The sequence below is a fragment of the Macaca thibetana genome, chromosome 3 (genome assembly GCF_024542745.1).
Source record: "Macaca thibetana thibetana isolate TM-01 chromosome 3, ASM2454274v1, whole genome shotgun sequence".
Taxonomy (NCBI): domain Eukaryota; kingdom Metazoa; phylum Chordata; class Mammalia; order Primates; family Cercopithecidae; genus Macaca; species Macaca thibetana.
In genome coordinates this window covers 17,379,140-17,393,004 of record NC_065580.1, presented here as the reverse complement: position 1 = coordinate 17,393,004, position 13,865 = coordinate 17,379,140, and the positions used below count along the sequence as shown (strand labels likewise).

General features: G+C 35.6%; 1 protein-coding gene across 3 annotated transcripts in view; it reads left to right on the top strand.

Annotated features, from left to right (window-relative positions):
• AGK (acylglycerol kinase) overlaps positions 1-13,865 on the top strand; it is a 985,672-nt gene that overhangs the window by 933,023 nt on the left and 38,784 nt on the right. For all 3 annotated transcript variants that reach the window (XM_050782262.1, XM_050782263.1, XM_050782261.1), the window contains 3 exons: positions 3,546-3,638; positions 6,865-6,897; positions 8,178-8,272. In XM_050782262.1, the coding sequence (XP_050638219.1) occupies positions 3,546-3,638; positions 6,865-6,897; positions 8,178-8,272 (221 nt within the window). The remainder of the gene's footprint in view (positions 1-3,545; positions 3,639-6,864; positions 6,898-8,177; positions 8,273-13,865) is intronic.

The following is a 13,865-nucleotide window of genomic DNA, read 5'->3' as shown; positions in this document are numbered from 1 at the left end:
ATTATAATGTGTAGTTGGATTGAGAATCATTGACTTCAGACTTGGTTCTATCCCATGGGTTCATGTGGAACAAGCCTAATCTTTCTTTTGCAAAATAGTCTTTGGAATAATAAAGAATGTTATCCTAATGCTCCCTTGAGCCTTCTGTGGTTTAAACATTTCCAGTTTCTTCACAGGGGTGATAGTTTCAAATCTGTCACATTCCTGATTGTTCTCTTAGATATTCTCCAGTAGTGCCCAGAAATGAGGTATGGGCTATCTAAGGAAGAGTAAAGCAAGACCATCAAGTCTCCTGTTCCATATACTATTCTTTCAAACAGCTCAAGCTCAGACTCTTTTGTTGTTGTCGATATATCATACTTTTGAGTCATACTGGACTCATTATCTTGTTTGCTATGTACCATCAGGCCGCTTTATAAAAAAGTAGACTTTTTTAGAGCAGTTTTAGGTTTAAGGAAGAATTCAAGAGAAATCACAGAATACCTGTATTCCTTCTCTCCCTCGCCCACAATTTCCTGTATTATTAACATCTTGCATTAGTGTTATACATTTCCTACAATCGATGAGCCATTACTGATGCATTATCATTAACTCAAGTCCATAGTTTTCATTTGCATTTGCTCTTTGTGTTGCACAGTTCTATGGGTTTTGACAAATGCATAATGCATTGTGTTCACCATTATATTATCAGACAGATTAATTTCACTGCCCTAAAAATCCTCTGTGTTCTTCTGCTCTACCTATTCATCCTTCCCTACACAGCTGATGTTTTTACTGTCACCATACTTTTGCTATTTTTAAAATGTCATATAGTTGGAATCATACAGTATGTAGTCTTTTTCAGATTGGCTTCTTTCACTGAACAATATGCGTTTTAGGTTTCTCCATTGTGTTTTCATGGCTCATTAGCTCATTTCTTTGCTAAGCAATAGTCTGTTGTCTGAATGTGCTACAGTTTATCCATTCACCTACTGAAGTATGTCTTGGTCACTTCCATTTTAGCAACTATGAATAAAATTGCTATAAACACTAACGTGCAGGTTCTTGGGTGGAAATAAATAAGTTTTCCACACATTTGGGTAAATGTCTAAGAGTGCTTTTGCTGGATAATATGGTAAGACTACGTTTGGTTTTATTGGAAACTGCCATTCAAAGTGGCTGTACCATTTTGTATTATTACCACCCGTGAACTAGAGTTCCTGTTGTTCCATATCCTCGTCAGTCTTTGCTATTGTCAGTGTTTTGGATTTTAGCCACTGAAACAAATGTATAACGATATCTCATTGTTTTAATTTGCAATTCCCTAATGACATATAATGTTGAGTGTATTTCCATATGCTTATTATCCATCTGTAGATCTTTAGTGAGGTGTCTATTCAGATCTCTGCCCTTTTAATTGGGCTGGCTTTTTTTTGTTGAGTTTTAAGAGTTATTTGTATATTTTAGATGCAAGTTGTTTGCTATGCATTTTGCATATATTCTCTCTCAGGCTGTGGCTTGTCTTTTTATCCTTATAATCATGTTTTTCATAGAGCAGAAGTTTTAAATTTTACTGAATTTTAATTTATCAATTTGTTTTTTCTTTCATGGATCTTGCTTTTGGTGATGTATCTAAAACCTCATCACCAAGCCCAAGATCACTTAAATTATCTCCTATGTTATTTTACCTTTAGGCCTGTGATTCATTTTGAGTTAGTTTTTTGAAAAGTGTAAGGTCAGTGTCTAGATTCTTTTTCTGGGAGGGGACAACTGTTAGGCCACTTTTTAAATCCTTCCTCTTTTAGTGCATTTGGGATTTTTTTTCTAAGATCAGAGCCTCAAATATATTAATATTATCTTTATTGTCTTCAAAACTATGGTCTGTCAAATCTGTCAAGATCTTTTAAAATTTTTATTCTTTTATTCATATACCTTTTCACATGTATTAATTTGTTTTTACAAATATTTATTTAGTGCCCACTATGAGCTAAGCCTTGTTCTAGGTTTTGGGGATATAGTCTTAACAAAATAAATTCCCTGCTTGTCCTTCTGGTGATCAGTTCCCATCTTGAAGCTATTCAGGGGCCCACCAATCACCTCATTAGCACAAACTGGCAAGATTGAGAGGGGCTTGCCATGAATAACAAAAGACATTTTTATCACTCAGGAAATTCCAGGGGTTTTAGGAGCTTTGTGCCAGGAACCAAGGACAGAGACCAGATATATATATATATATATATATATTTTTATATATATATATATTTTTTTTTTTATATATATATATATTTTTATATATATATATATATATATATATATATTTTTTTTTTTCCTCCTGAGACAGTCTTGTTCTGTCGCCCCGCCTGGAGTGCAGTGGTGCGATCTGAGTTCACTGCAACCTCCACCTCCCAGGTTGAAGCAATTCTCGTGCCTCAGCCTCCTGAGTAGCTTGGATTACAGGTGTGCATCACCACGCCTGGCTAATTTTTGTATTTTTAGTAGAGACGGGGTTTCGCCATGTTGGCCAGGCTAGTCTCAAACTCCTGACCTTGTGATCCGCCTGCCTTGGCCTCCCAAAGTGCTGGGATTACAGGCGTGAGCCGCCACCCCTGGCCCAGATATATATATATATATATATATATATATATATATATATATATATATATATAATGCCACAAGTGCTTGAGCCCATCTGAAATCCAGGCATTTAGTTTTTATCTATTAGTATGTATAGTGTGATACCAATTGGAGGGAGTGTTTCCTATTTTAATATTAGTTGCATTATGTCTATTGAAATTTAGTGTTTAGTTTTAGAGGTATACATATTATTGGTGGATTAAATGGTTCATTTAAGTCTGTGTATGTGTCTGAGATCAAATGGTGTCAATAAAAATGGTAAGTCTTAGGCATTGTTTTGTGACTACTTTGAATCATACCTGTATTTCTTTATATATGGTCATAACAATAATAACCTCCTTTTATTTAGTGCAATACCAGTTATGAACACTTACCTTACCAGTTGCTTTACAGACTGCTTTACAACTGTTTTACAGAGAAGCTATCATTATTCCCTCCCTCAACATACATAATTTCAGTGATGAGGAAATTAAGATCCATAGAATTTAAGGTCACTCAGTAAAAAGTAGAAGGGTTGAGATTTAATCTAGGTCTCTTGGGCTGTGACAACTGTGCTCTTGTCATTACATCTGCTTCTCCCTATTTGTATGTACAATTGACTTCCTATAAAGGATGTAATAGAATCTGCACTGAACTGGAAATGATGCCTTTGACTAGCTAGCTGTGTAACAGACAAATTATTGGGTTTGAATTTTATTTTCAAAGTAAGGAGCTGACTAGATGGTTTCTGAGGTCCCTCTGGCTCTAAAAGTGTAAAACTGTAACAACTATACATAATTGCTTTGATAGCTATTTTTTTCATGTCTATCAATTATGTAAAATTTATGAAGACAGTCAATGTAAAACTTTAAAGAAGATGTCCCACATTTTTAAACCTTTAACCTTGTGGCTCTAGGTTGATAAACTTATCAAAAACTTCATTGGTATTTCAGACAGATTATGAGGGACAAGCCAAGAAACTCCTGGAACTGATGGAAAACACAGATGTGATCATTGTTGCAGGAGGAGATGGGACACTGCAGGAGGTAGGACTGTTTTTCTCTTTGAAGCTATTTTGAAGGTGAGAAAAATGGAAATTAAATCTTAAAGCAATGGTATGTTGTAATTTAAAGAAATTATTTAATTCATTACTTTCGGATTGTTGCTCTCTAAAGCTAGGATGGCTTTAAATTTTTCTCATGCACTTCCATTTCATTGCTTTTTGTAAACCCTCTACCCAGCACATAGAAGGATTTTCGTATTATCATATTTAAGTTTGATAATATAATAGAAAAAATGGTGGTGGATGGGATAATCTTGTTATATTTTGAAGACTCTTATGAAATAGCCCTGTTTGTAATGGAATCATTAGTTTCCATCATCAGGTATGTTTCTTATACAATAAACAAATAGAGATTCACCTATCTACTCTCATGTCATTTCCATTACATATAATATTATACCACATTAATAGGAAGAGGTATACATGTTAAGATGTATGCATCTGCTTTTGTTTTAATATTGCATATTCTCAATGAGATACCACTATGCACCTATTAGAATGGCCAAAATTTCAGAACATGGACGATATCAAATGCTGGCAAGGATGTGGAGCAACAGGAACTCTTACTATTGGTAGGAATGCAAAATGGTACAGCCACTTTGGAACAGTTGGGTGTTTTCTTACAAAACTGAACACACTGTTAACATGCAGTCCAGCAATCATGCTCCTTGGTATTTACCAAAGGAGTTGAAATCCTGTGTCCACACAATTGCACATGTATTAGCATTATTCTTAATTGGCAAATCTTGGAAGCAACCAAGATGTCCTTTAGTAGGTGAATGAATAAGTAAAGTGAGGTATATTCCGACAATAGGTATTATTCAGCACTAAAAGGAAGTGAGCTATCAAGCCATGAAAAGACATGGAGGAAACCTAAATGTATGTTACTAAGTGAAAGAGGATAGTCTGAAAAGACTATATACCATGTGATTCCAACAATTTGATATCTGGAGAAGGCAAAACTATGGAGGCAGTGAAAACGTCAGAGGTTACCAGACGTTGAAGAGAGGGATGAATAGGCAGAGCATAGAGGATTGGTAGGGCAGTGAAACGATTCATTATGATACCGTAAGGGTGAATACATTTGTGTTATATACAAATTTGTTTAACACAAATTTTGTGTATTTGTTATACACAAATGTATAAGTGTTATACATTTGTGGAAGCCTGTAGATGTACAACACCAAGAGTGAACCCTAATGTAAGCTATGGACTTTGGGTGATGATAATAATGAGTCAATGTAGATCCATCAATTGTAACGAACGTGCCACTCTGGTGAAGGATGTTGATAATGGGCGGAAGGTTCACGTATAAGAGGCCAGGGGGACATGGGAAATCTCTGTATTTCTGTCAATTTCACTGTGAACCTAAAACTACTTTTAAAACATAAAATTTATTAATAAAGATATCCTTAATGCTTACTTTGGTCCATTAAGGACAATAAGTATGTTACCCTGCAAGTACTCTTCTTTTCTAGCAGCAGAGTAGTATATTCATTATATTCTGGAAACCCCTGAGGAGCCCAATGCAGGTGATGCCACTCACTGCTTAATTCAATCCTGTATACTATAATTTTCATACCTCATTTCTGATTGCCTGGTGTCCCCATTTGTTGGTTTTACCAGTGTTCAGGGATCAGAAGCTAACAGCAGAGTACTGTCCTAGGTTTGACTTAATTTAGTAAGCTTCTTTTAAAAAGGCTGTGTAATGATGTTGTAATTGTTTTTATGGCTTTTTAATGAAGTGTGAAGAATATTGATAGCATGCTTACGAAGAAGGAAGTAGACCTCTCAACAGCCCCGTTTATTCCTGAAATTCAGTGAGGCAGGAGAAGATGAAGGGAGGAGACCTGGGTCAGGTTTTACTCTACAAAATGTTTTTAAAGAAATTGTGTATTTGGTATAATTACAGTCATATAAAAATATGTACTGATTAGAAAAAGGATTGGAGGGAAGTATATCAAATATAAACAAGTGATTAATAATTGGTTATCTGGGGCCCGGTAGGATGGCTCACGCCTGTAATCTCAGAACTTTGGGAGGCCAAGGTGGGCGGATCACCTGAGGTCCAGAGTTTGACCAACATGGCGAAACTCCGTCTCTACTAAAAAAAACTCTGGACCTCAGATGATCCGCCCACCTTGGCCTCCCAAAGTGCTGGGAGATGGGGTTTCATTGTGTTAGCCAGGATGGTCTCGATCTCCTGACCTAATTTTTGTATTTTTAGTAGAGACGGGGTTTCGCCGGGCGCCGTGGCTCACGCCTGTAATCCCAGCACTTCGGGAGGCCGAGGCAGGCAGATCACGAGGTCAGGAGATCGAGACTATCCTGGCTAACACAATGAAACCCCGTCCCTACTACAAATACAAAAAATAATTAGCCGGGCCTGGTAGCGGGCGCCTGTAGTCCCAGCTACTCAGGAGGCTGAGGCAGGAGAATGGCCTGAACCCAGGAGGCGGAGCTTGCCATGAGCCGAGATGGCGCCACTGCACTCCAGCCAGAGCAAGACTCCAAGACTCCGTCTCAAAAAAAAAAAAAAAAATTAGCTGGGCATGGTGGTGGGCGCCTATAATTCCAACTACTGGGGAGGCTGAGGCAGGAGAATCACTTGAACCTGGGAAGTGGAGGTTGCAGTGAGCCTAGATCCAGCACTCCAGCCTGGGTGACAGAGTGAGACTCTGTTGCAAAAGAATAATATAATAATAATAATAATTGGTTATCTGGCATGGTGGAATTATGAGAAATTTTTTTATTTAGGTATTTTTCACAGTTTTACAGAATATTGTCCTTCATATTTGTCAATAAGAACAATTTGTTAAGTGCACACACTCTGAGTGTAGCAAAGTGCTTTTTTCCTGTAAATGTACTTTGTAGTAGTAAACTAGGGTTTTCTGTATAATTGATGTATACATCATATTTATACCCATTTTATAGAACTTAAAATATGTTTTTACCAATACGATTTGGAGTTTTTATAATCATTTTATCTTAGCCTTTATTGTATTGTAGATCCTAGGTCAAAAATAAAATCTAATTTAGCGCTAATTGTATTGGAGAATACTGTATGTTTTAAGATCCAATGCATCTTTTAACAGAGCTTCTAAGAAGAAAACAGGAATAAGTTTATGGTCTATGAAAATTGAATCCAATTCTTTATTATACAGGAAATACATATTGTTTATAATAATGTTTTATTATTGCATTTGTAGGTTGTTACTGGAGTTCTTCGACGAACAGATGAGGTGAGCATTTAAGAAAGTAATTGCATTTTAACTTTTATTTTTCTGTTCTTTATTGCTCTTCTGTCTTTTACTTTTTTTTCCATTTTATATTTTAAAATGGGTATACATTGTGCTTTCTTGAATTTTAGAAAAGAAAATGCTGCTACCCATGTCATAGAACACATATATTAACACATGGGGACTTTTCTGGTTTGGTAATTGATGGTATCCAATAACTTTGACAATGGTTATTTAAAATTTTGTTATGGAATATTTTTTTCAAAGAACTTTTTTGTAAAGAAATTGTGGCATAGTGGGAATCATCTAACAGTTAAAATGAATGAACTAAATGTATAAATATCTACATGGCTAACTCAAAAGTATTGAATTCAAAAACAGCAGGTTGCCCAGGTATGTTATGCATTTCCACAATGTTTTAAGATTCAGAAAACAATACTATGTATTGTTAATGGATGCCTAGATATGTAGCAAAAGAATAATAATGTGGATGGAAAGGAATCACACCAAATGCAGGATAATGGTCTCCTCTGGGAGGGGAGAGAGGAGAATAGGTTTAGAAGGGACTTTCATTTTTCTATCGTTTCATTTCTTAAAACATATGAAGCGAAAAGGTAAATGTTGACATTTGTTAAATCTAGGTTGTGGGCACATGGATGTTTTTGTAACATTATTTTATGCACTTTTCTACAATAGCTAGAAGATCCTTCTCAGTCCCTTTGCTAATAATACATTGTGCTCAGAATTGTTTTGAACCTTATAGTATCTATTGTATGTGTGGCATTTAATTAAGTTAACTACTATGCCAGTACCATCTATTACTTGAACTTGTTTATTCTCTTTGCCTTGTTTGTACTTGATAGTTTATAAAGCACCTTCACCTATCATTGGTCACTGTATAAATGGTAGACATTTTTAGTTGAATATTATCTGCAACTTTATCAAATAATGTGACAATGTAATACAGTCTCTGTTGCACTAGTGCATTGATCTAATATCTTCAAAACCCTCATTATCTTAACCAAATTTCTTTCAAACAGTTGTCATTAATGAGTACTGAAATATTTCTTCCAAATTCTGAGTCATTTTGTTGTCATTGACTGCCTTGTTTTAGAAATTACCCACCTAGCTTTATTTGATTACTGGTCTAGGGATGTGGGAAAGGAGATGGGGAGGCAGATACAGGGTCAGTTATTTGTCATAGTGGACACACCTGTGCTTCTCCACTAAGCCTGATTTTCTGATCATAACAATAAAACTTTCTTCTTCTTTTTTCCCCGTAGGCTACCTTCAGTAAGATTCCCATTGGATTTATCCCACTGGGAGAGACCAGTAGTTTGAGTCATACCCTCTTTGCTGAAAGTGGAAACAAAGTCCAGTAGGTTGTCAATGTGGGGAATTAGCATTTGTGGGTGAGCGAGCCTGGGAATGAAAAATTTGTGTATATACTGTAACTTTTTTGAGTTTTGATAGCCTGAAGCTTCAAATAATTAAGAGGAGGACCTAGATCAGAGTTCAACCTTTCAGTTCATTGGGAAGTTTCCCAACTTGGTTGTGGGACTCTTATGATAAGTCTCCAGGTCAGGTGGAGGTGAATACTTGATGTCCTTTTGTCAGTTGTGAAGATAATATCCCTGACTTAAACCGTTTTTGTGCTTGTGCATTGTAAGATTCTTTAGTGAAGACAGATTTGTGCTGATCATTTGTTTGCTTTAAGTATACACAATGACAAATAGCAAGTCCCTTGTGAAGATTGAACTAGTAGCCTGGCTTCATTATCTTGATATTTAAAATAGATAAAACCTGTAAATATAGCCACATCCTTTTGGGAATACCTAAAGTGGTAGGCAGTGTAGACAAAGTAGACAGGGAAAGCAGTGTAACTCTGACATCTAAATTAAATTGCTGTGAGTCTCACAGTGTTTTCGGGAGTCAAGCAAATTGTTGGTATCACTGTTGTTTTTTGCTTGAAGGCATTATGTAAACAAAGCTCTGCTCTTTCAAGAAGTTAGGAATTTTGAATTTGAGCTTTGACAGTGATTAATAACATCACTTTGAGCAAACAGTTGTCAAGAAGACCCAGATAAATGGAGAGAGAGCTGAGAGATCAGTTGGCTGATGGTTAACGTAAGCTTTGTGACACATTGGAGGAAGTCAATAAATAAATATTTGTTGCATGATTTAATGAAAGTTTTCTCATGATTTTTCTGGTTATAATCTTCTAGAATAAATAACAATAATAATACTCAAGTGATTTTCTGTTTTGGTTAAGGAATTTCTTTTTCTGCTTTGGAATTCTTTGTTTAGGCTGACTTTTGTGAATTTATTTTTGCTATTGTAATTTTAGGAGTCAACTGTATATCTTTTAACAATTCTGTTTTCTTTTAATAAGCACGTTGGTCCAGTTTTCAAAATACTAGGCATACACACATAGATATATGTCAGACCTTCATTCAAACTTCTTTCATGTTTCAAACCTTAATATAATGGGGATTATTCAGTTATTCGTTAGCCATCCTGAGGCCTAACTATAGGAGAGGCCATTTCGGTTGGCCATACTTTTTTTCCCAGTTTAGAATTTCTGAGGGGGCAGTAGATAATGACAGTTAATTGCTCACATTTTTGCTTCTCCAAGATAAATCCTGTCTGATTCAGGTGTTGGTTAAATTAGAGAGCTTGTCTTCCCCTGTGTTAGTGTAGATTTTTTGAATTGCTTTAGCCAATATTCCAAATAGCAAATGTCATTGATCCAAGGGTAGACCATTTTCCTGGAAGACCCCTTGCCTGTCCAAAAGCTAATTTACAGAGCGTGGCAACCCCCAGGGTCTGAGAGAGTCTTCAGTTTGGGGGAATTGATTTTCCCTTGTAGTTAAACTACTGTTGTTGCTGCTGCTATTTATAATTTAAAAATTTATAAAACTTAATTTATAAGCATGCCCCAGGGCTCTTAGGTAATCAAGTAAGTCTTTCCTGAGTTCAGAATTCTGTAAGCCTCACAAAATGGCAGGAGCCTAAGGCTGTTTAAAAAGAACAAGCCTTTGCTTTTTGCAATGCTGTCAAGATTCGTTGTACCATAGTTACTACAGAGGAAAAAAAGAATTTTGAATTCGGAATGTTGCAAGTAGATAATCCGAAAAGTGCTATTCCATGCTACAGTGCTGCTTTATTTAGAACTTTTAGTTATTGGCAGGAGAATGATAAATTATAGGTTGTGATTTTAGCTGTCTTCTGCCAAGCAATTTAGGAAAAAAATTTAATATAAAAAGACTTTTTGAGTTACAACAATTTTTTTTTTTAAGGTCAGCCTCTCAAAGGCATTTACTAAATCTCTCAGTGTGTTAAATACTGTTCAGAGTAAGTACAGTGCTTTAGGATCCTTTCTGATGGCTTTTTTCAGAGTTAATATATTCATATCAAATTAACTTAAACTTGTGAGTGTGCTACTTACATTTTCCTAAACTGAAACTCATATTCCAAACTGCTACCTACTTCCCAAGTAGCATCTGTATTGGAGAGAAAAAATGGTGTAAAAATGAGTTGATAGAGAAACATGAGAAAGTATAATAGTTTCAGCTAGAGTTTAACCCAAGCATTTGAGTTAATATGTGTATCTTGGGATTTTAAAGTATCTTAAGTTATACCTAACTTTGTTAGAAACATTGGTTTAGGTGGATTTGATTCCTTAGGTGTTTACATTTAGTCCTGAGCACATTGATGGGGAGGACTGTAGAGCACCCAGATTTTAGATGTGGATTTTTTCTTTGGGAATCCATTAATATCCATTTGATACCTCCAAAGCAGCCTTACAGGTTAAGTTAGCACATCTTTGGAGACAAATTTCATTTTGTGACATGCTGGCTTTGTCCTCTTGGTAATTTCATTCAATCTCTCTGAACCTCAGTTTCTCTTACCTGTGTTTACCAAATGCACACTAGTAGTGCTTACTTCAGAAGATTGTTAAAAAGCTAGAATAGGTCTAGTTAGGTAAGTGTAATTATGTCTAGTAGACTTTATTCATATTTATTAAAAATTCATTTGGGGGACAAACAGTAAATAACAAGTTGACTACAATTACTGATTCTAGATGCTATAATTAAAACAAATATAAATCAAAACAGATAAGCCTCTATTCTACTGCTAACTGCTTTACCTGGAAAAGTTTTTTTTTGTTTAAAAAAGGAAAGAATGTTTTGTAGTCATTCAAATCAGTTACCATGGGACAGCAACAATTTCTATGAAATTAACAGTATCAACCAGTTCTGTACATAGCAGAATAGATTAGGAGGGGCCCTGTTTGGTTAGGAACTGCCCTTTTTTTTAATGGAAATTAAAGTACTTTCTAAATGACTTCTACTTGTAGTTGTACTTAAACTCTAGACAAAATAATTATTTTACTTCATTAATAATAGTTACCATATTTATTTTTCCAAAATATAGCTATGTAATAATAGAGGCAATAGGACACTAACACTGACATACCTTTACAGAAAACATGAAATACTTATGGATAAATCTAACAAAATGTGTGTAAGATTTATATGATGGAAACTACAAATCACTGAAGAGAGAAATCAAGAAGACCCAAGTAAATAGAGATACTTCTGTGTTCATGGATTGCAAGGCTCAGTGCTGAGATGTCATTCTCTCCAAAACTGATCTATAAATTCAATACAATCCCAATCAGTGTTTCCTAAGGCTTTTTGTAGAAATTGACAAATTGATTCTAAAATTTATATAGAGAAAGGAAGTAAAATAACCAAAATAATTTTGAAAAACAACAAAGTTTAAGGATTTACCCTATCTATTTCCAATACTTTAAAGCTACAGTGATCAAAACAGTGTGGTGTTGGCAAAACAAGAGATATAAATCAGCAGAAGAAAGAGTCCAGAATTAGACCCACACACATATGGACAATTGATTTTTTAACAAGGGCATCAAAGCCATTCACTGTATAATAGAAAAGACAGTTTTTATCAGCAAACAGTATTGGAACAGTTGAACATATACAAAAAGTAAACTTCAACCCATACCTCACACTATATATTAAAAATTAGCATAAAATGGATTGTAAACCTATATATAAAATCTAAAACTGTAAAAATTCTAAAAGAAAATCTTTAGTCATTAGGGAAATGCAAATTAAATCTACCGTAAGATGCCACTATGCATCTATTAAGACAGCGTAAACGAGAAAAAAAGCAAAAACCCATCAAATGCAGCAACTGAAACTCTTGGATATCATTTGTGCAAATATGAAATGGTAGCCACTTTAGAAAATGGTTTGGCAGTTTCTTATAAAATTACACATATACTTACCATAGGAGCAGCAATCACACTTATAGGTATTTATTCAAAAGAAATGAAGACATTTGTCCGTACAAAAACCCATACATGAATATTTATAGTAGCTTTATTCCTAACTGCCAAAACCTGGCAACAATGCCAATGTCCATCAACTGGTGAATGAATAAACAAATTCTAGTACATCCATACAATGGAATATTGATAGTCTATTGATACATCCATTCATAAACAATAGTGTAAATGAATCTCAAGCTCATGCTAAGGAAAAAAGCTGAACTGGAAAGGCTCCATACTTTTCAATTCTATTTTATGACATTCTGGGAAAGGCAAAACTCTAGACACAGAAAACATAGTAATTGTCAGGAGCTGAAGGTGTGGGGAGTGGGTTGGCTACAGAGGGTTATGAAGGAAGTTTTTGGGATGTTGAAAATGTTATATATATTTGTTATGGTGGTAGTTATATGACTGCAGCATTTGTCAAAATGTGTAAAACAGTGTACCTAAAAGTATGAATTTTACTGTGTATATATCATACCCTAATAAATCTAACTTTAAAAAAGAAGTTACACTTCTAGTTTCCAGTTCCACATGTAAGGAGCTTGAAAGTTGTCACTCTGTCCTAACAATACATAAAAAGCTGAACAACCTGAAAACTCAGCAACTCTTCTTGTATCTGAAGGAGAAGGGAGGACATAGGGCAAACTGCTGCCCCCAAGATTGGAGAGACAGGTGAATACAGGGGATTTTGACTTAATGAAGACACATACTGGAAACCACTTTGGAAACCAGTGCCAGGGTAGGAAAACCTGAACTGTAATTGATAAGTTGCTGAAGCTCAGTGTGATTAGCTCTGAGAGGAGTCCCAGTCTCCTGGGATCCAGTCATAAGGAGTCCCCCACAATATTGTGAGATATACCTCCAGGAGCTCAACCAGGAGCTCACAATATCAGAGAAAAATCGCCTTATACTTCTGGCACTGGTGGGGAAAAGGAACCATTTTGAAATATGCCACAGTATTCTGTTCTTCTTAACAAGGCCTGTCCTCAGGAGAAACAAGTTAACCAGAGCCCAACCTGCTGGAGCATTATGAAGGTTTAACTTACTGGGGAAGGGAAATACTTAATTCTACTCAGCTGCAGCCTTGCATGTGGGAGAAGGGAAAAAGCCAATTCCAGCCCACTCTAGCCATTCTGTCCCATCTAAGGGAAGAGAAAAAACTGAGAAACACTTATAAAGTTCAAAGTCCAGAGACATAGGCTCATTAAAGCCTGAGACCTGATCATTGCTTCCCCTCCCTTCACACATTACCCCTACAGTACTAAAGGCCTATTTACTAGCAGTTCATTATACCTGGTATGTCATATCAGATTACCAATTACAAGGCATACTAAAAGGCAAAAAATACAATTCAAAGACAGAGCAAGCATCAGAGCCGGATGTGGTAGAGATGTTTGAATTAGCTGACTGGGAATTAAAACAATGATGATTAATATCCTAAGGAGTCTAATCGATAAAGCAGACAGTATACAAGAACAAATGGGTACTAAAAGCAGAGAAATGGAAGTCCTAAGAAAGAATCAAAAAGAAGTGCTAGAGGTCAAAGATACTAACAGGAATGACGAATGCCTTTGATGGGCTTACTAGTAGACTGGACATAGCTGAGGAA